The sequence below is a fragment of the Ambystoma mexicanum genome, chromosome 14 (genome assembly GCF_040938575.1).
Source record: "Ambystoma mexicanum isolate Mex_15411 chromosome 14, UKY_AmexF1_1, whole genome shotgun sequence".
Taxonomy (NCBI): Eukaryota; Metazoa; Chordata; class Amphibia; order Caudata; family Ambystomatidae; genus Ambystoma; species Ambystoma mexicanum.
In genome coordinates, this window is record NC_090940.1 from 102,559,416 (window position 1) to 102,582,209 (window position 22,794).

The 22,794-nt window shown below is 44.3% G+C and overlaps 1 protein-coding gene across 4 annotated transcripts in view; it reads left to right on the top strand.

The window, feature by feature from the left end:
- Nucleotides 1-22,794, top strand: part of RGS6 (regulator of G protein signaling 6) — a 1,543,034-nt gene that overhangs the window by 1,497,168 nt on the left and 23,072 nt on the right. For 3 of the 4 annotated variants that reach the window (XM_069638605.1, XM_069638607.1, XM_069638609.1), the window contains one exon: nucleotides 22,605-22,658. The exons of the other annotated variant lie outside the window; for it this stretch is intronic. In XM_069638605.1, coding sequence (XP_069494706.1) covers nucleotides 22,605-22,658 — 54 coding nt within the window. The remainder of the gene's footprint in view (nucleotides 1-22,604; nucleotides 22,659-22,794) is intronic. 4 annotated transcript variants of the gene reach the window in all.

Sequence of the window (22,794 nt, forward strand, 5' to 3'; positions counted from 1 at the left end):
TTCACCTCCAGCTCTGAGCTGGGGGTACATCTGCCAACTTTCTGCCCATTTTCGGCACAATTCCCCTGGCGGTACTAGCGCAGCGGTAATTGCACCAAAAATGCCCAATTGGGTCCAATGGAACCCAATATAAATGGGGATTTACCACCCCACCTCAACTTGGGATCTGGCGTAATAGCGCCAGACCAAGTTTCAGTAACGCTAATTGTGTTGGGCGGTATCCGGCAGATTTACTGCTGTTATACCGCGCAACTTGTGATGACCCCCCTTAGTGCTTTAACAAACAGGTATGGGCTCTGCAATTGAATTCATTGGCCTTATTGATGAGAGTGAGGAGGCGAAACAAAGTCCACAGTGTGGCCTCACTGTAACCAGCTTCTTTGAGTATAACAGTGCAAAGATAAAATTGAGGACAAGATTTCAAAACAATCTGCCGCCCACCTGTTTAAAATATTTCTTGGTAAATCCACTTCCAAGCTGCACCTTTCCAGGAATGCTGCAGTCATGCTTTCGAGCTGCAAGAATTTGAAATAAGCAGGGTCATGGATGCATCCATTCCAATGCTGCTATTCATCGCTTTTGCGTAGTTTCTTTGCACAAGTGTCTATGCATTTTCACAAGGCCCACACAGGATGCACGAAAGACGAAACTCAAGAAAAGTGCTTCATTGGGTTTATTTAACACCAACATGAAAGAAACAAGAGAAAACAGAAGAAATCAAACCACGTGCCTCACACTTGGGCAGTGCCATCTCTTCTGCCAGTGCTGTTGTGGAATTCCAGGGGTTCCCCAACACTCAGAAGTCTCTCACTGGTCAGTTGCAGGGGCTCCATGGGTTCCCTCACCCTGCCGCCGGTCGTGGTTCCACACAAAGCTTCTTGGCTAGTCGGGTTCCCTCCTCGACCTATTGCTGCTATGATGCGAATTCTATGTTGGGGTGAGAAGGTGTCAGGTGTCATTGCCTGACACCCAGCTTATTTCCAGTGCCAGTTTCCTTCCTTACCCAGCGTATGGGGCCTCGGACCATCGGCTGTCCAGACTATGCTTCCTCTGGCATCATTTCCTGTGCTCATTCTCCTTGCGTCTCCACCGCCTGCCTCGGGCAGCCTGAACTCCCTGTTCTTCCCTATTATGTCAGGCTAAGGAACTGCCCTCTTCCTTAATTTGCATTCATTCATTTGCAGCACACATAACCCGTAGGTATCTAGGCGCTAGTTTCATTGAATGGTGGAAGTGCAGGTTATTTATAACGCGCTTGGTTTTTTCAAGCACGGATCCGGGATTCGAACCTGTGTTTTCTCAGCCTGGTTGCCACAGAGCTATCCTCCCTTCTTCACCCTCTTACTCTCAACTCCAGTTGATACCTCCGCCCCCTCTTCCACCGCCTTCCCCCTTAAATGCATCACCTTCACCTCCTGATGGTACTCTTCCTCATCACCCCAATCACCTTTTCCTCTGGCTGTTATCACTTCCTCCTTGCTTTCGCAGTCAATATTATTATTTATTAGTGTATATAAGTAAAACAACTTTTTACACAAGAACAAAGACACCACAAATTACAATAGAAATTACAAAAATACAATAGTAAATATATAATTACAGTAAAAAATACAGTTGAATATAACAAAGCAGCTTAGCATTGATTGCGATAAAACCGTATTTAAATATGTCAGTATCACAATATCTCAAATTGATTCCTGACTATTTAAAATTCTAGACCAAAATAACACAAATCTGCCAAACATGTCAATTCGAAGTTCTTGGGGCATCTTGCAATCGATTACTAAGCGATGGAGTGTCTCTACAGCTTGAGCACAATAGCTACACACTCTATTTGTTCTCAATCTTTGGCTCACGCTCCTGTGATTTCTCTGGTGGGCAACACATTCAATTTAAACTTCAACATAGCGTTTCTATGCGATCTGGAAGGATAGTTGTGCATATAAAGTGATAAAACATCGAAAGCTTTGATTTTGTACCCAACATGATAGAAAGAGATGGTAATTCATAGCAAGGGTGTGATACTCAATCCACTCCAGCTCCCAGAGATGTGTGTCACCTCTAAGGGATTGCCTACGAGCTAATTTACAGAGATATCATAAGCACTCACAATAAGAACCGCCCGCCGTTTCCAACAGGTCAATGCTCTGCAAGTATCATTAATCCTGTCCACACTCAGATTCACAAATAGACTAATCACCGGAGACCTTTCACATTCCGCTCCTTACTTTAGCCCCTCGTAATCCTCGGCACCACCTTCAACTCGTGATGTTACCACCTCCTCCTCCTGTCCCTTCTCTCCGCAACTCCTCCTCACCAGCCCTTTCCATATCTCTCCAATCACCTACCACAATGGCGTTCACCAGCAACCCACACTGACTGACTGACTGCGATCTGTGTGTTTTATAGTGCTCTCTCTCCTCTCCCTGTGTTGGGTTTTTGGTAAGGGTTTACACCTGTGACCGGTAATTTGGACAGGCTTGTGATTGGTTGCTGAACCTGGGAGGAGATAGACTCGTCTTGGGCTTGTGGGCCAGACCAGGTATTCATCCAGTCTGTCCGCCATCTTAGATTCCACAAACCCCCTCCTAGCATTCTCTAGTGCTGCTTGTCCAGAGGATCCAGGTCTCCAGTTTCCTCAGCCTGTGATTTGTATGCTGGAAAAACTCCTGGTAAACTTTTAAGATACGCTAAAGTTATAGAGAATGCTTTGGCGAGGAACACCTCTGCCAAGAGACAATAAACTGGTAACTTGGTATGAAAAGTAATTAAAGCTATGGTCGGAAAGCCATGACCTTGCCAAGGTGTATCAAGGGCAGGTCTCCAGAGCTCATGGAGCATCTTGCTGGGGCTTTGAAGTGACTTGTCTGAAACTGAGGGTTTAGTTGTAACATTATCAGAATAAATGCTACTGGTATCCGGTGAATGATATTAGCTCGGGTTAAGGTCAGCATTTGTTACCCTGCATTAGGATTTTCAGTCTCTGTAGAGAGAGAAAGAGAGCTTGTGGCCCTCTGTTAAGGAGTGGTGTCTATAAATGGGGGTGCTGTGACTGTCCCCTGCCATACAAAGTGGACCAAAGGAGGGTGAGCAGCCGAAGACCCCATGCAGTCCCTTAGCCGATCATCCACTGGCTCGTGGAGGAACCCAGACTCCTAAGTCACCCTGTTGGTGGTCCATAGATCCAGGCAGGGGACCAGTCACCATATTGATATTTTCTAATAATATTAAGTTTAATAGCCCTTGTGGCCCCTCTACAATGATGAAAAAAGCAGATATTTAGATGAGTTGTATTTGTTGCCTCAAAGTTCTTGGCAGAGCCCCACTTTCGCCACCGTCTGACATGGGCTTTTACTGTACCCCGCTTGTCGGTACATTGTCTCCACCCTCAAGCCTGTTTTGTATATTTACCTGGATCTGCGGCCGGTTTTGTGGTGGCAGAGACAAGTGTTTATACATGACAAAAGCCTTCAGAGAGGGGTGAAAAGGAAATCTGCAATTCAGCAAGCAACCCCATTGCTCTTGGGCAACTAACAGGTTTACTGTTGGTCAGCGATATTATCATTGACCTACCATCAGAACTCAGGACTTATCCTTGTGTGAATTATTGACATTAGAAGCTCTCTACCCAATTTTGACTAGATAAACAGGAACGTTTACATGCACTAAAACCCCTCTCTTATAAATGTAGATCCCTGGTCCAGCCTAGTCCCAGATATCTCTATAACCTCTCGGAAGATGGCTTACAATTTGAAAGTATTCCATAGGTTCTCGCATTATAACACGGATACATTTCCCCTATCAGGTGCTATCTGCCATGTTTTGTATTGTATTGTATTGTATTTGGTTATTTATATAGCACTCTTTCCCCACTTGTGTGGCCTCAATGCACTTTTTCCTCGGTTGGAATGCCCTTGGTGACTGTAGTCGATGTGGTTGGAAAGTTCTATGGAGTTTAGCTTAGGAGATGCATGTGTGCATGTTGCTGTTCTAAGACTTGGGTGCCTGGCAAGGCTCCACTAAGCAGCCCAAGAGAGGTTAGACACATGGGCGGGTGCTGTTGAGGGTTAGAGATAGATTGCTATTGTTGAGAGAATCTATGTGCGGCCAGCTATACCGGTTTCCTTTTGGGCGGTGGTCGCTGTATGCTAGTGGCAGACGCGTTGAAGTGCGTCAGGTGTTTCAGTCTGGATCTGAGACAGGTGGTATCTCTACTCGAGACATACAAGGTTTTGCAATGACTAAGGAAACCCGACTCCAAGATAGCAGACTGACAACTTGATCAGTGGCCATTTTGCAGCAGAGCAATTCATGAAATGCAGACCCTATTCCAAGATGGCAACCAACCAACATGTGTGTCAGCCATGTTCAAGTTTTAGCAGTTAATGCATCCGTCCACCTAAGGTTACTAACGTTCAGGAATTGTGGCAGCCAGGAAGAATCAGCATCAGCCATTTAATTCATGGCTACTGGAGACCAATTTAGGATGGTAGCCTGCCAACATCATTTGGTGGCCTTTGGTCACAAGGCAGTTTAAAATATATGTATAGGGAGCTTTGTTGGAAACAACTAATTAAACATTATATAGGACCCTTACAGTTTCACATCATAATATTAATAGATGTGTATTTTCAAATAAAAGAATCCTAAAAATGTGAGTGCAGGCTTGCTGTGACAGAAATGGATGCATCATATTTTTTAAACATGTGCCCCCAGGACACTGTACTGTAAATGTATAAGCAGCTATAGGCAACACCGTTGAAGACAATGTGAAACTATACGGCATGCAGTAATGTAACGATTATACTGCTCCTGGTTTTCTGTCCAATATTTCCCTTACACTGTGCCTTCAACTGGTCATGCTATCGTTCTTGATTCTGCAAAAGAAACTGTGTAATTGGAAGGCTACTTACAAGTAAGTGTTCTGATTGGCAGTTGGGATAATCAAGGATAAACATTAACTCTGCATGTACATTTTTTTAAATCCTGCTGCAGACACACTACTGTGTGTGTGTTGCTCTGTGTGTGTGTGTTGTGTGAATTGTGCACAACGCTTTCAGAAACTGTACATGAACCTTTTTAATGTTTGTCCATGATTACACCAACTGCCAAACAGAAAGCCTGTGTTTAATTCGCTTTGAAACTGACACAATTTATTTTTTTGGGGCTTGTGAGGAGTCAGGAATGAAAGTCGGCCACAAGTTAGACATGGTTTTGGCTAAAGACCTTTATTAATAAATAAAAAGGAGTTGGGAAAATACCTTGCTGTGCCTACACTAGAGGTGTTTCCCTACCTGAACTCAAAACAAAGGATCTGTCAGTGTCAGAATGTCCAAAACAAAACTGTCCCGTGTCCAAAGTCCTATTCTGACCCTCACATTCTAATGAAATGAACTCTAAAGTGAAAGGGACGTCTTTGGTCTTTAGTGTTCAAATGGGTAAAAAAATAGGAAACTGCAACAAAAAGTCTCTCAAGGATATGGTTCCCTGTTCCAGAGGGTTCTTTTCTTCTCCTGGATTCTTTGTCGCTACAAATAACAGTTCTATGCATTCCCTTGGATCAACAACAAAAGTTATCTTCAAACTGATTGTCTTTCGATTTACACCTGTTTGGCATACCTGGTGTACTCTCCTGGCAGGATTTCTGTTCCCAAGCCTTTCAAACCAGCATGGTCTGTTGGCTATTGCTTGTACCTTATTCACTTCCAATGTGCCTGTTATATTTCCCTACCAGGACTTCTGTTACACATCTGCAACTGCCTGGTATACTCGCCTGCCAGGCTTTATGGATTCACACCTGTACAATTGCCTGGTATGCTCTCCTGCCAGGGCTTCTTGAAAACACACATTTGTAACTGGCTGGTGTACTCCCTTGCCAGGGTTTCTCTCAATTGCACAAACGTATAGCTGTCTGGTATATTCTCTTTCCAGGTCTTTACATGTGTGAGCCCCTGCTCACTTTCCCATCTGTTATGGTTCTGTACATTGGTATTTGTGGTATTTTATATATGGTTTCTTTAGTATCTTTCTCATATGCTTGCAATGAACATTGACAAATTCGACCTTTTTTCTTTTAGAAAAATGCTCTCTCAGTCTCTTTGCCTCTGGTTTCATCAACCATTCCTTTTCTCTCTTACGTTTGGTAATTACAATTGTTTCTGTTTGGGTCAGCTGCTGACATGCCCGGTTTTCTCTCTGTCCCTTCATGGACTCACCGGCTCCTGATGGCGTCTCTTGTTGCAACCGTCTTTTCACAAGGATAGGAGCCACACGCTCCTGCCAGCAGCTTCTCTGTGTTTCTTGTTCCGGTGATTTAAATGTCCCGGGCACAGGTGTGCGCTCGCTGCCACTAGAGCACTGCCTGTGCTTGTGGATTCCCGTGCTCTGCATTACTCCGCTCCTCTTGGTCGACCCAGTGTTCTGGGGATTGTAGGAAATCCAGTCCCTTTCTAAAAACACTGTAGAGATGTTTGCAACGGATTGTAAGGGCAAACTCGGTTTGGAAGAAGAGTATGTGGGATCAGGAGTAGTGTCTTTAATAATTTTACAAGGCCAATTGGATTCTGAGAGTTGGCCTTTGGAATGTAACAAATGATTCTTACTACTCTCCATAGGTGGAAGACGGGAGGTATTGAAATATGCCATTAGGGCATGGGCAGTAGGAGATATATCTTCCAAAAGAAAAGGGGGATACCATGTCTCATACGAGGATACCATCACCTTCCAGAGGTTGTCTTCCCCATGCGATCCTCCCTCATATAACTCCCACCAGGGTCAAGATCAGGTAGCAGCTGCCATCGCTTCTTGGCCACATGGGAGGAGGTCTCCGCCAGGAAAGGAGTGATGATACCACTGGATTCAACACAGGCTCCTCTGACTTTTTCACCCCTTCAAAAATGTGTAGAGTTCCACCTGGTTAAGCTTGCTGGAATTCAGTAAACTTCTGCCTGTTCGTATCTGTTTACTCGTGATTAATTTAGTCAAACTGAATACATCAAGCTTTTACATATTACTGTTGATGCTCCTGTTTTTATCATAGAAAATATTGAGTTATGTTGTTCAAGCCATACAGAATGAGTTTATTCGATATGCACAACCTGTTTAATCTAGCAGTGGTCTATTGCAGCATGTTAAGGACTATATCAATATTTATCTCCCTAACTTACACGAAACACTTCCCCAACTTTACAGGAGATTTGCACAAGTGGTGCAAAAAGAGATATATATTTATGTGCAAATATAATGCACACAATTCAGCAATGTTACTATTAGAAAGAAAACATAAAACCTAGAATTGTACACTTTTGTGATTTTATTTTAAAATCATCTAATGGACATATCCAGGTTAATGTCAGTGATTTGAAATTCCATTGTATGTGCTCCCAGGGCACTTGTCTCATTTCCTTTGATTAAGTGCTCATTATATCCAAATGTATATTTTTCTCATTTTAGTGAGCAAGTTGAGAACACCAGCTTTGGATACTTATATTGTTTAATAGCTGTGTTTGTTAATTCTAAAGTGGCTATCTCCCAAGTCGCATCCCAATAACTCTCAATACCTAACCGGGCATCATCAAACAAAGGGAAATGCTGGAATCCTTATGTCTGGTGTCTATTGACGAGGCACGCGCAAGTAGAGATAACTAGAATTATTTCTTTACTCAAGATTTCCCCTTTAAATCAGCTATCTAGGGAATGATTGAAAAGTAACTAGACATCATCAAACAGTTGATTATTCTTAATGATGCAGGTAAGGATAAAGAGAACTAGAATTGTATCGTTTTCTTATAACAACATTTTAAGGGCGCACGCATGCTGCTAGAATCATAGCTATTTATCACTTTACTTTACCACTAGCTGCAGTTTGTAGTAAATTCCGCTTGATCCTGGCGCTAGAGAATCAATAAATGTGTTCCATAAGTAATACAGAATATTTTTAATTATCTAAAGCTACAAGATTAGCTTCCAAAATTCTTTTTAAAAAATGGATTGTGCCTAGGGAGCAGTTACATGTTAGCTTTCCACTTTGTATGCATCCCGAAAGAAAGTGGACTAAAGCAGTGACGCAACTACCTTCGACTAATAAAGATCCTCCTAGCACCAGAAGAAAAACACCCAACAATTGAACAATGACCATTGTGAACGGAGGATAGCACAGGGGCAACACGCTTGTCTTGAAAGCAAGACCACGCAGAGCAACAGAGGTTTGAATCCCGGATCCATGCTTTGAAACCAAACTAAGGTATCCCGGATCTGTGCTTTGACAAACTCAGGTATGGTATTAAGTGCGTTATAAAAACCCAATTAAATAAATGATCATGAAGGCTAGTCCCTTTAACTAATCATATTTGGCATCTCCATTATAACACCTGCTGCCTGATGTTTTTTCTCCATTTGAACAAAGGCCAACCTTCAACAGTATTCCAGTAATGCAAAATGAGTCGATTATATTTAAATATTTGAATTTCTTTGTGCATGTTTCAATAAAAGCTTGGATGCGCTCTTATCGTTGGTTTGGTTGGTGTTGCATGGCTGGTGCTGGCGTTGTACTTTCTTGTGGTGTTATGTTGTTAGCCTGCCATGCTGTGACACTGTGACATAAGCATATCTGCAATGATCGTAGTGTGCGCATTCTTATTGGAGGAGATGGTTACCATGTTTGGCATTTCCTACACTACATCGAACATGAATGTGACGGAGACAGGAATCATAATCAGTGTTTCCATTCATTGCATTACTTTTGCTGGCTGGCTTTTGCCGGGAATTGTAAGCACTGTGAGTTGATGTTAAATGCAATAAGTACAATTATCTATTTGTTAAATAAATAAATCAGAAATATGGAAAGAAAGCAGTGAATTTAATTTGTTGGTGTTGTCCCATTGTTTCTCTGTTTTGTGATGAAAATGAAACCTGATCCCTTTCCTTATGACACCTGTTTTGCTTAAATACTAAATTCCACTCTAATTTATACTTCCTAAATAATGTTGGGATCATACTTTTAGATTCACGCTTTCAAAGTTAATTTGTCGTGGCTATTGTAAACATTGAGTGGGTTTTGCTCTTAAGGAGCAGCGTTCTAGACTCCATTGCTGACGGCAAATCACCAGAATTTATTTCTTATTTCTCTAAGATCAGTGTCTACGGCCCACAGTGGCTTGGAGAGAGTCAATTGTTGGTCATGACTCGGCTCCAGCCTCCAGGACATTCCACGTGGGGAGACCGACGGTTTTCCTTTTTGGGTCCTTGTGTCTGGAATTCCCTTCCGCAATCCCTTGGTGAAAGGCAATCTTAATTTAGATTTCGAAATCCTTTAAAAACTCATCAGTTTTAATGAGAATTCCTAGCTAGATCAAAGAAACCTTTAAATCCTCATCAAAATAATGAAATTCTATCTGCGCCCCGATGCATTTGTGCCCAGTTCCCCCTGTAATATGTGCTCTATAAATACATAAATACAAAAATACATAAATACAAATACAGCCCTCCAGAATGTTCAGGGGTAAAGACCTGTTGGGCAATCTCTTGGTATCCAACCTTTCCAATTAGACATTTGCCCCACAAGGGCCCAAAACCATCTGGCTTCGTTCCTTTGCTAGTGAATCTGATGTCATAATATACTGTGGGGGGCTATGCACAATTCAGGGTTGGGGTGGACTTTAGCTCTCAGATTCACGCCGCTATAGCAAGTTTTCATCATCCGGCCCCACACACCTTTGAAAGATGCAACCTCTACTGATCAGGGCCTGCCCCATCACAGATCAGACCAGAAAGGAAGCATTCTGTCTACTGCTGGTGGCACCACACACATTAACAATAAATCAGTACAAAGCACAGATCCACTGCTGGGCCTAGAGGACTTTTGTGTCATGTTACCTTGGGACCAATTTATCGCATCACCACAGGCATTTCAACATGTTTGTAATGGTTTCAATGTTGTCTAATTTTGTGGCTTTGTAGTGTACACGTCATTCTAATATTCAACTGGGTCCATGTTGACTCACCAACTCATTCTAAATAGTATGTAGTTGGGGTGTGTTAAAAAGATGCTGGCGTAAAAAAACACAAATATACATATATATTTAATGAAAAAACTTTAGTTAAAGTATAGTTAAGTTGATCAGATTTAATGCAACAAAACGGTTGAAATTCAGCGAATGTGGGAAGTCATGACCAGCTTAACTCGGCGCGTTCCCGTTGATGTCCCCCATGATGCCATTTTCTATGTCATTGTGACTCCCTTCTATTATAATATGTATGTGTGCATGGGCTTTGCAACGAGAGTGTGCCCAGTTAAGCTGGTCATGACTTTCCACATACACTGAATTTCAAGGATTTGGTTCAGTTAAATCTAGTCAACTTAACTGCACTTTAACAAAGGTTTTTTCAGTGAATTTCAAGGGTTTTGCTATACCATCGTTTTTTATGGCCCACTAGCCATAGCCTTTGGCTGTGACCACTGTAAATGTTCCCCCAGTATGTTTCTTTCACACCCACTAGGTGGACGTGGCTACCATGCATGTCTTTTGGGCCCACTAGACAGAACCTTTGGCCTAGCCCTAGGCCATAGAGAACAGCCTTTGGCTGTGCACACTGTGGGCCTCATCACGAGTTTGGCGATAACCCTTAAATGTGGCAGTAGCACTATTAAAGCCGCATTTAAGGGTCTGCCAGATCATAGCCTTGGCGGATTTCCCCCCAGCTCTGAGCTGGGGGGAAATCCGCTGCAAAATTGCTGATTTTCGGTGCTATTACCGCTGGTGGGAAATCCACCGGCGGTAATAGCGCAAATTTTCCCCATTGGGCCCAATGGGGAATGAGGAATCCCCAAATGGGCCCAATGGGGAATGGGCACTAACCGTTCCGCCAAACCTGTGATCTGGCGCTAATAGCGCAGGGGGGTTTGGCGGTAGGGCTAATAGCGCCAGCGGTAATACCGCCGGCGTTACCGCCCAACTTGTGATGAGGCCCTATATGTTTTCAAACACTACCGGGCCACTAGTCATGGATGGTCTTCGGCCGTGTCCACTATACATGTTCCCCAAATATGTTTCTTTTACACTCACTAGGCGGCCGTGGCTACTATGCAAGTCTTTTGGGCCCACTGGACAAGGCCTTTGGCCCTGGCCATTGAGCACAGCCTTTGGCCATGCCCAATGTATATTTTAAAACACTACCGGGCAACTAGTCATGGCCTTCGGCCATGTCCAATGTACATGTTCCCCCAATATGTTTCTTTTGGACCCACTAGGTGGCCACGACCTTTGGCCGTGGCCACTATGCATTCCACTGCCACTATCAACTATTCACACCATTCTTAATAACAGTTTCATTTTTTGAGGATACAATTTATAACATATTGTTCCCAAAACCTGAAGTTCGTGACAAACCTTAAGTTTTGGAAATGTCATCCAAATCCATCCAGCAAGTCAAAAGTTATTAGCAGAAGAATATTGGGGAAAAATGGCTGCTTTTTCATTTCTGAAAATCCTGTCAGCCTCTCTGCTGCAATGCACCATGCGAGATATAGCAATAATTTTGGGAGAAGGGTGCACCCCCTTCTCCTTCAAATATTTTAAAAACTTCCATACGCAACAACCCCAAACCCCTCCCAGAAATCGAGTAAACGCTTTATGCCCAAGTAGTTTAATACCTGGTCCAATTCCATCCAGCGGCTTTGTGGAGCAAAAGGATTTGCATACCCACAATGCTTTGCTCATGTGGCTCTGAACTTGGGGTAAACTTCCAATAAGGGCAACTGGGTGACACTGTGGCATATATGAATTGGATCAAATCCATTATTCTTCATACATATATATTATGCATGTACATGTATAGGTCTTTCTTATAATTTGGGTTTCCTCCTATATCCCTTCCCCTTCCCCAATCCCTCGGCTCTTGTCTTTTCCCCATATACCCCCTCCCCATCTCTCTCTCTCTTGATATATCTGTGTGTGTGCATGTATGTATATATACATGTATACAGGGTGGAGAGCGAGAGGGCGAGGGGTGAAAGGCTGGTGGAATCTGGTTATTTATTAGTGAATGGGATAAGGGCCACGGCTGTAGGCCGGCTGTAGGCAGGGGGGGCATTGGCCATGGTCCAAGGCCATGGGTAGTGGGGGGCAGTCCATAGTCCTAATTGAATTGTTGCAACGGGGACAGTGGACATGGCCAAGGGGATCTGGTTATTTACTAGAAAGATGGATTTGGGCCATGGTCGTTTATCCTATTTCCTGCAGAGTGAACAGTGGCCATATGCCCGAAGGAGAAGATGTAGCAAAACAAAACCCTTAAAATTCACTGTAAAGCTTTACTTAAGACATAGTTACGTTGATTCAATTCATCACAACAAAAGCCATGAAACTCAGCAGATGTGGGAAGTGACGAAAAATCTTAGATCTTGAGTGACCCCAGCCCTTGCTCGCCCTATTAGCGCATACATGAGACCGCAGCTTGGATCAACATCAACAATGAGATCAAAATTGCCGCACGGGTGACCTCTACAGAGGTGACTTCGACTTAAGATTTTCATCGCCTCCCAAATTGGCTGAATTTCCTGGATTTTTGTGCGATACATTGGATCATCTTCACTCCGTCTTAACTAAGTTTTTTCACTGAATATAAATATATGTATTACCACGGCAATCAACTTTAACTCAACCCAACTGTTCTCTATCAATACATTTTAGGTGATATCACCACTTAACTATTCAACTTAAAAACAGCTTCTCCACAGCGTCCCAAATTATTGGGTACATTTTCTGCCATTTTCAGAATATAAAAATAGTATTTTATATACAAAGTCTGTATGAAACTGTAACCGGTACCCACGCATACACATTCTACTCCCACTGCAAAATGGCAGTCCCTCCCTCCTTTTTATAGGGACGTGGGCGCGGATTTGGACCCTTTATTGAACCTTAAATGTTCTTAAATTTGAAGCAGGTGGTATCAGTATACAACCAGTAGATCATAGGTTTCAACCCTGGTGGCGCGACTCACCAGTATATACTCAGGCCTCTCAGCTTGGCCCAATTCATGCAAGATGTGGTTATCCAGGACTGCCTTCTTTTGCTTTGAATTCTGGGTCTTGCAGTTCTGAATTTTGAATGGTAAAGCATAACTACAACTTCCAGAATGCAAAGAAGAAAGTCAGGACTGGTTGGCCTACTCACACATGCCATGGGTAACATTGAGTGCCCTGTCTGCTTCTTTCCAAGGTGGTTAGAAATCACCATTTCATAGCGGTAGCCGTCCTTACAACCATAAAAGCACAAGTTATGCCCTGTCTTGAGTTTTCCTGTTTATGATATATGTTGCACACTGTTTTCACATTTAATTCTGTTATGGTTTTTAATCACTTTATAACTTTTATTGGTGAATCTTTTTCCGCAGAAGCTTGAATCCTTTGTCAGCAGAAGGCCATCGCCAGCTGCTAATTCCCCTCAAGCCTGATTCCCTTGTGCTGTAGGGAGTTCATGGGTCAATAAAGCCTGTGCATACACTAACATGGAATAGCAGACCGTATTTTACCACTGGGTCCAGTTCCTGCTTCAGTTTCCTCAGTTAAGGCACAAATTGTAAAACGAAGTGGCCTTTTGAATCCCTCCTATTTTTAAAATAACACTTACAGATGAGAGGACGCTAGAGGGCCACCCAAGATGGCCACCACGGCTTGAGCTCCCGCTCTGCCCAGGATTAATCTGCATGAATCCTGCTGTTCCCGGCTTGGTTCTACATGACCAAGGGTGGTTCCCGATTCCTAAGCCTCTCGACTCCCCTCCCCTCGAATATGGAGGAAAATCGGCCTTTCTACACCCCAGAACGACCCACCCGGTGCTGAGGCCCGCCATTTCACATGCGCCGGCCATCTTGGTGCGCGAGCAGCCCCAGGAGAACATCCGTTCCAGGCACCCCCGACGCCGAGGCTGTTCTAACAATCGCAGCTCAAGAGGAGACGTTTGCGACTCAAAGTGCAGAGGAAACCAGAAAGTTCCCCCCTACCAGGCACCCACCACGTCAAGAACCGGCCGGCGAAGTGTCGCCGTGGTGGGGCACTGGCCATCGGTGCCGCACCGGCAGATCCGCTACATCAGACCCAGAGACAGCCCCGGAGTCCCTCGGTGCGCGAACATACCCCCCGCGCCGGGGGTAAACCGAGCACGGGATGAGCTTCAGGGGAGCCACCACACCGAAACTCCGACACGGCGGGATTGGATGCGGCCTGGGCCGAAGTGATTTGACGGTGGAAGCTGAGATAGACCCACGGCGGGACCTCAGACTGAGGTACAGGCGGCAGGGCGTGGAGGTTTGGAAGGGGGTGAGATCGCAAGCATAAGAGTACACACCGTGCCCCCACGACCCCCAACCACAAACTGCGCTGCTTTCTGGGGCCCGCGGCAACAGGACTCCACACCCCCAAGTGAACGCTGCATCGCAACCCACAGCTGCAACTAATAAAACCCCCAGGGCCTTTGCTCCAGCGAGACTCTTAGACTACAACAGAAACCTGCTACATAAAGCATCACCCACCACACGTAACCCTTTGCGGTGAAGGGCCTTCATCGACCTACTCCGCGTAAGAATCGAACGATCATCACTCCTAAGTCTCCTGAACAACCGAAGTGCAAGTTCTCGAATTCCCCAGGGCCGCGGCTGGGTCCTGCCTACGTACAGGAAGCACCTCACCAGAAAGCAGTCACAACAATCCAAACTCTCTCTCCTTTCGCCAGCATTTGCCAACTCCTGCAAAGGACTCTGCGAAGCCTCCGTTCGGTGGTAAACCTACGCTACCGGGAGACCTCGCATACTCAGCAAAGCAGGATGGGGAAAGCAGATAAACTGCAGAGAAAGCTGACTTTTGAAAACGGTACGACTCCGAAAGCCCCCCACTTACAAGACGAGAGTGAACCCACGCCTGGCAGCTCACTCCAAGCAACATCAGGGACCAATCCGTCTGAAATAAAAGAACTTCTCTTAGAGCTAAAAGTGGGCATCGGCAGCTAAAACAGTAAAATAGACGGCCTGTCCTCCAAAGTAGACCTAATGCAACACCGCATCGATACCCACACGGAGCGATTAACAGAGGTTGAACAGCGGGTCTCCGACCTGGACGACGGCACGACGGCCCTATCGAGCAAGGTAGCCAGACTTGAAAGCCAAATGACCACAACCATGGCCAAGTGCGAGAACTTAGAAGGCCGTTCCAGACGGAACAATATCCGAATCATTGGAGTAAGAGAACATGAACCCCAGACGAAGATGGAAGATTATGTTGAATCACTTTGCATCTCTCTCTTTGGCCGAGAAGCGTTCTCACAACTGTTTATGATAGAGAGAGCGCACAGGACTCCGTCCGCCAGACTAGCCCCTGGTGCCCCGTCCAGACCCATTATTGCGAGATTACTAAATTACAGAGACCGGGATGCCATTCTCCGCCTGGCCATGGAAAAGGGAGAACTGCTCCACGACGGGGACAAAATCCACTTCTACTGTCCAAGCACAGAGAAGAGCTTTCACCAATGTCAGGCAAAGACTTCGAGACAACCAGCTGGTCTACTCAATGCTGTTCCCGGCACGGCTCAGAGTACAACACAATGGAAGAGTCCACTTCTTCCCTCCCCGGAAGAAGCCCACACGTTCCTAGACCAGAACAGTTGCGCGGATCAACATCCTCGTCAGCTCCGTCCCCAGAGAGAAAGAAACCCCAGGAATCCTCCATAAAGAAACAGCACCCAGCAATCACCCCAGTTAATCACTAGGAGCCAACCGGAACAAGCGCAATATAGTAAACACGGCAGGGCAGAGACGTTGGGGAAGCCCCAAGCGCCCCTAGCACAGCATTTGTTCCCACGTTCAAGTTGGGGGGGATCCCGACGGACAAGTTGGGGGTTGTCCGCGCTATGGGAAAAGTTTTATAGTTATTAGTTTGGACACGCGCCATTTGTTCACGCCCGATCCCGACCCGTGCCCCTCCACCCTGACAAGCACACTACCTCTACAGAGCCTTTCACATCGAAGCCGCTGCATCATCCGGCAAGAGACCCAGTGCGCAACAAGTAAAAACACGAGACCTAGGCTGGCCTCATCACGGCCGGCTAATGCGAATACAACAAGACATAATCAACTCTTCAACCCGCTTCATTCAAGGTTTTAACATGGAACATAAGAGGTGGTAACATCCCGATCAAAACCAGAAAAATCCTGCAATACTTGAGAAGGCACGAGATCGATGTAGCCATGCTTCAAGAAACACATCTACCCCCTGGGAAAGAACACCTCTGGGCCAGAAGCTTGGGTTGCCACAGGTACTTCTCCTCATATTCATCGTACTCCAGAGGAGTCGCTATCCTTATCCATAGGAGAACAAACTTCCGGCTAATCCACTCCGTAAAGGACACCGAAGGCAGAGCCATTTTAGTTAGTGGCACAGTAGCTGGCCAAAGTATAACCCTTGTCAACTCCTATGCTCCGAACACAGACGGCCCGACAATATTGGCTGGGTATTAACACAGCTCTCCGTCCAGGCTCAGTCAACCATAATTTGGGGCAGCGATATGAATACAGTGCTCTACCCGGCAAAAGACAGATCGAGAACTACGCCACAGCCCATGTCCAAAGCCTGTTTTCAAATAAAAGAAATTTGCAGGGCATTCGATCTGAAGGACGCATGGAGAGCACCTAATGGAGAGCGGCAAGAATACACCTTTCATTCGGCAGTACATAACACGGGCTCCAGGATTGACTACTTTTTCATCTCTGCACGGGGTCCGCTGGTGAGCGACTCTTGCTGTATCCTCCCAAGAACGTTATCCGATCACTCCCCGATAAGCCTCAATCTCAATCCAGCCAACTCGAAATCCCCATTACAGCTCTGGCGCTTCAAAAACGGATCCATGCGAGATGAGGTATTTGCAGCCGAGCTGAGAGAAGAAATCACCACGTTCCTGGAAGTGAACACAGGGTCGGTCTCCTCCCCCGGCACAGTCTGGGAAACGCTGAAATGTTTCACTAGGGGGATCTGCCTCGCTAAGGAGAATGGTATTCTTAAGCTCAACAGGCGTGAGCTGGCAACCAGCGAAAGGCGCCTTAAGGACCTGGAACGACAAATCATAAGTACAGGGGACCTCAAAATTAAAGCGGCCCTGAAAGAGGAACTTCAGATCTTTAATACCACAGCGGAACGAGAATTAAAATTTCTAGCCCGTAACAACCAAATCAGGCAGTATGGTGAAGGCCAAAAACCCGGCGCCCTTCTGGCAAACCTGATAAGAGCAGATAACAAGCTACCCCCTAAAGAAGGCATTTGCTTCAAACAAGGTAAGATGATTCACACAGACGAAGGAATGGCTGAGGAATTCAGGCTCTTCTACCAAGACTTTTACAGCACAAAGCATAACAGTGACTCAAATTCTCTACTGGAGTATCTCGAGGATACAGAGCTGTACTGGGTCGAGAGCCATCTACAGGAACCACTCAATGAAATGATCACGCCAGAGGAGATCATAGAAGTCATCAAGACCCTTCCGAACTCCAAAGCACCTGGACCAGATGACCTAACGGGGGAATTTTACAAAGCATTCGATAATACCCTTGCCCCCCTCCTGGCGGCAGTATATGAGGAGGCGCTTGAAAAGAAGACACTTCCCCTATCCCTCTGTGCCGCTAACATCATCCCTTTAACACAAACCCGGAAAGCCTCCAGAAGACTGCGCATCCTATCGTCCCATCTCCTTGCTTAACCTTGACAATAAAATTCTAGCAAAGATACTTGCGAACAGGTTGATGCCACTAATGCCCGCCTTGGTCCTGGCAGATCAGGCAGGGTTCATTCCGGGCCACAACACAACCTTTGGAATCAGAAGAATGTTCGGCGTTATCGCAGCACTGGATCCCGCGCAGCAGGCAGTCGCGGTTCTTCTCGATGCCGAGAAGGCATTTGATTCGGTGGAGTGGCCCGTCCTGTTCGCAGTGCTCACCAGGATGGGACTGGGTGCCCGATTCATCAAGCTAGTGTCCCTGCTCTAGACCAATCCACAGGCTAACATCATTGTGGGAACAGTGAATTCGGCCCCCGTGGAATTACAACGCGGAACAAGACAGGGTTGCCCACTTTCGGCGCTTATTTTTGCCCTAATAATGGAGCCCTTGGCGTCCAATCTCAGGGAACTGAGGCAACAGAGAGGACTTAACATAGGACAACACAAGCTCATCACATCCCTATAGGCAGATGACATAGCGCTGTTTGTGCGCGACCCCGAAGAAAATCTAAATCCAGTAATGAGAGAAGTCATTAAATTCGGAGCAGCCTCAGGTTTAAAAATCAACCAGTCAAAATCCATCATATTCCCATTGACCCCATCGACCAGGGCGTTTGCAGACGACTTTCAGTTCACATGGAAAAAATCCAAGGTCTGGTACCTAGGGATTCAGTTGGCACTGACTCATCAAGAGGTGTTCCGAGACAATTACGAAGAAGTCACCAAATCCTTGCAAGAAAAAGTGGCACGATGGAAGTCTCTACCATTGACTCTCTGGGGAAGAGCCTCCCTAGTCAAGATGGTGATACTACCAAAACTACTGTACTTATTCACGAACATTCCCATACTACTGCCACAATCTTATCTGAAAAGATTGAAAAGCTTGGTTCTTGAATTAATATGGGCGGGTAAAACAGCCAGAGTGGTGCATTCAACACTATGTCTTCCGGTGACGAGCGGGGGACTAGCCCTTCCAGATCTGGAGAAATACTTCTGGGCGGCACAAGCACAGTTCCTTCTGTACTGCCAAGATGTTGAAACAGACTTCATTAAACTGTTGCCCCTTCATGCCCGCCCGCCGGACATCTGGGGCCCCCTGGAAACCTTTCTGATGATTGAACCAGAGGATGCCCCGTCCTCTCCAGAAATCGACAGTTAGAGGAGAAGGCCATGTTCGGCAGTTTATCTGGCTTAATACCTCCACCCCACTGAGACATTGAACTGGGGCGTTGCAATACGCAACACAATGTGCACTGAACTTTGGAGCGGGTTGTCGGGGGATTGGGGGGGGCGGGACGTGTGGGATTTGGCGCAAGTTAAGGTCACCCTAATGTGGGTGTGTAGTTGTACTGTGTTGACATAAAAGTTAAAAATAAAGGTTTTAAAAAAAAAAATACTTACAGGTTGGGCTCTCATGTGATATTTGTGGAGGTAAATAGAAAATAGCGGATGGAGTAAATATGAGTTCTTTACAGCATGCAGCTCTTTCTATATACCGCTCACGGTAATTCTGGCAAAATCCCCATGGAGTCCTGTGGACTCCAAAAATGGGAACTAACACCACCTTCCCACCACTGGTAATCCCATGGTAAACCTACAGGACCAAGTGGCAGTAACTGGTTTGCGCTGCAATTTGGCAGAATTACCACTGAATTACCTCCAAACTCAGAATGAGGCCTAACGTATTTTGAGTGCCTCATGCAGCTCACTGGAACAACCTGTATACACTGTAAAACGGTGAGCTCCTGCAGCATTTTCAAAGAAAATTGTCACCTAAAAGCTTTTGATTGGAAAAAGTTATTCTTGTTGAGCACGTTTCTTACTCAGACCGCAGTGTTAAGAGGAATTATGCTTACATGTATTTCTTCTTTGAGAGAAAAGGGGAAACATCCTTTGCGAAGCAAATTATTGCCAGATAAAATGTTTCTGGCTGTGTTCTGCGACCTGTGCCAGCTGCTGGTGCTTCTAATTGTTCAGTAGTTTTGGAAGCCTCCATTAAAATCCAAAGTGTCCTTTCACAGTGCCCATTGCCACTTTAGGCAGGCAAGTAATGTCCAGAGAAATGTCTCAGCATGTGGCTTTCCAATCATTCTTATGTCAAACGAAACAACACAAGTATCAATTATCTGTAACCCACATTCTATAGGATTCTGCAAACCTTTAAGAGATGCCAGAAATTCCACCTTGCCATTGTCAAACAGCCTTTATGACGCTTCATTTTGGCACCTCATAGCCTTATGGAAGAGAGGTAAGGTGTGTGCTCTGTACAGGGTGATCTTTGAGTCCCCAGTGTAATAGATCACCTTATAAACACTGTACAAGCATTGCCACCTTTATGATAGGTGTGTGTATATATGCAGCACATCCATCCAAAGGGGTTTATCATGTGTATGAGGTGTCTGCATCCAAAGGGATTTAGCAAAGTATTTTTTCAAATGAGCTTTTAGCTTTTTTTTTTGTTTTGCCTACTGACTACCAGGTTTGAAATGGAGCAACTAGACCAAGAGAAATTCACTATATCTGAGGCATTTGCCATGAATCCCGAAGCATTAAGTCACACTAAATCCAGCATTTGCGTTGATCCCGGAGGAATTAATTTTCACTTCTGGTTCAGGCTTTTGATGTGGAACACTACAAATCTGTAACACATTTGCTGGATATTATACAAGATATTATAAAGGTTACATTGGCACAGATTCAAAATCTGTATGCTGCAGGGCTTCAAACTGTTTTGCATAAAAAATTGGGAACACCACAATGTACAGTGCAGTAGTACATTCATTGAACATATAATTAAAGGATATTTCTTTCAAGCTTAAAATGTTCCTGAAGTCACTTATTTTGATGCGGTATCTCCCTATTTACTACTTTTTAAAGAATGTATGAGAGCAGTGTTCCAGCTATCTCTAAACTGAATACATCCCAGCATGGTGTCCCATTTTCAGGTGTACATTAAGATTTTCAAAGAATGCTAAATTTGAGATTGATAGTTTTTGTCTGACGCAGGGATATGTAGAGTTATGCTAAACTGCACTTTCTCCCAACTGGTAATTTTCAGCTTATATCTGTTTGTGTTTGAACATCTTGTGTGTCTTCTTAAGTGTTTGTAAACTAGTGATTGCCTCCAGATGAAGTGTTCTAATTTGTATTAGACTCAATCACAGGACTCAAAAGAATTCCTTCTGCAAGTCTTCATGGGTGACAAGCACAAATATTACAAAATGTGGAAACTCCCGTTGCAGAAGGATACAGATTATCATATGACAATTCAACCTTAGCTATCAGCTCAAACAAGACCTCAATATTCATTTGTATAACACTTTAAAAAAGTGTTGAATGGTCTTGTTATTTCGCTCTGTCTGTCCATTCGATTGTGGCTGAAAAGCTTAATATATATCAAACTTATTTTATATGAATTGCTCAACTGTTTCCAAAACGTAAATATGAATTGACTATCCCAAGCTCTCACAAGAACTGAAGAATTCCCATTTACCTGATAGTCTTTCTTACAAAAATACATGGTAATTTCATTTTCATAGCAGATATTTAACATTGTAATGCGAAAAAATTGTTAATTTCCAAAAATAAGTCCCCTGCCACAAAACAGGTTGCATGCTGTTGTGTTGCTGGAACAACTGTTAGAGACTCCAAAGACATCTGTATACCCACGCTCCTAAGGTGTAGGTATTGGTAACAATTAGTCGCTTTCTTTCTTTGTAAATGACTTGCCTTGCTCAGACATCAAAAGACTTCACAACATGTTCAATTTCCTTTCTTTGTGCTGGCCATCAAAACCAGTGTAACACCAAATGCATAGTCAATTGTCTTTTCTCTTCCTGGATGTTCGGCTATCAGACTACCATGCCCCCACTTAAAACATGTCTTCTTGTATTACATTGGGTATATGTTCACATGTTCACCGTTCAATACCAAATAATCATCAATCTGGAGTCACATAGGTTCCTTATTATCTTGAAATGAAACCTACCTTGGCAACAGGGCATCTATTTTGCCCGCAATATCACATTGCTGTCTTATTTCGTAGTGGTGTAAAGAGCTGCAATACGTCGTCCAAACTACATACTAAAAGAATCCAGAATTTAGCAATTAAATAGCACATTTTCTGTTGTGGAACTTGGGCAAATAGACTGACAAAAAATCATGTGCCTCTTATGCCAAAGACAGCTCCCTAAAGGTGGGAAAATAGCACCAAAAAGCGTGGACCATAAGATTCCCACCTCCACTTCACATTTACTATACATTATCAATTATAGCATTTTCGAAAAAACAGATATGCAGTGAGTCTAATCACATTTTCATATATTTGATCAGTTTGTGGAGGCAGCAGGGCTGATAATTGACGAAAACAAAATACATACCTCAATTGAAATTTCCATCTAGCAGTCTCGTAGCCATTGGACAAACTAAAAACTGAGAGCCCCTTCTTAATTTTACAATGTGGATTTTACGAAAGCCTGGTTTTACCGTCTGTGTCCTATGTCATCATCATATTTGCATGTGTTGAACGTTTTTCCTTCCTCGATCACGTATCAAATATAGTATAATACATACAGGATAGACCCTGCACCATATTAGTTATATTTCCATATGGCCTACACCGCTGCCCATTACAGAAGTCAAATAAGAGGCTAGTTTTTTCTCAAAAGAGCATTTTATTTTGTTTGCAGACGCAAGTCTCACTGGCTGCTTTTTTTTTTTTGCTTGTTTCTTTTTTTTGTTGCTTCTTTTTTTGCTTTTCTGACTTGCTGTCGCTAAAAAAACCACAAACTTCTCTAAGCTGAAGACTTTTTTTGTATTCTCCCTCCCCCCCTTTTTTTTTTAAAGCCTGAGAATGAGCAAGGCCGTAGAACTTCTCTAGAAAAGTTCACACGCAGTGTGGTAAGTTTTGTTTCTTTTAACCTTAGTTCCGTCCATTAATTTATTATCATTTTCACTTCTCCTATTTTACTCTCTTTAAAGATGGCTATATTTAATATGCTCCAGGCAATGTTCCAAAAATCCACACTGTGAGTCA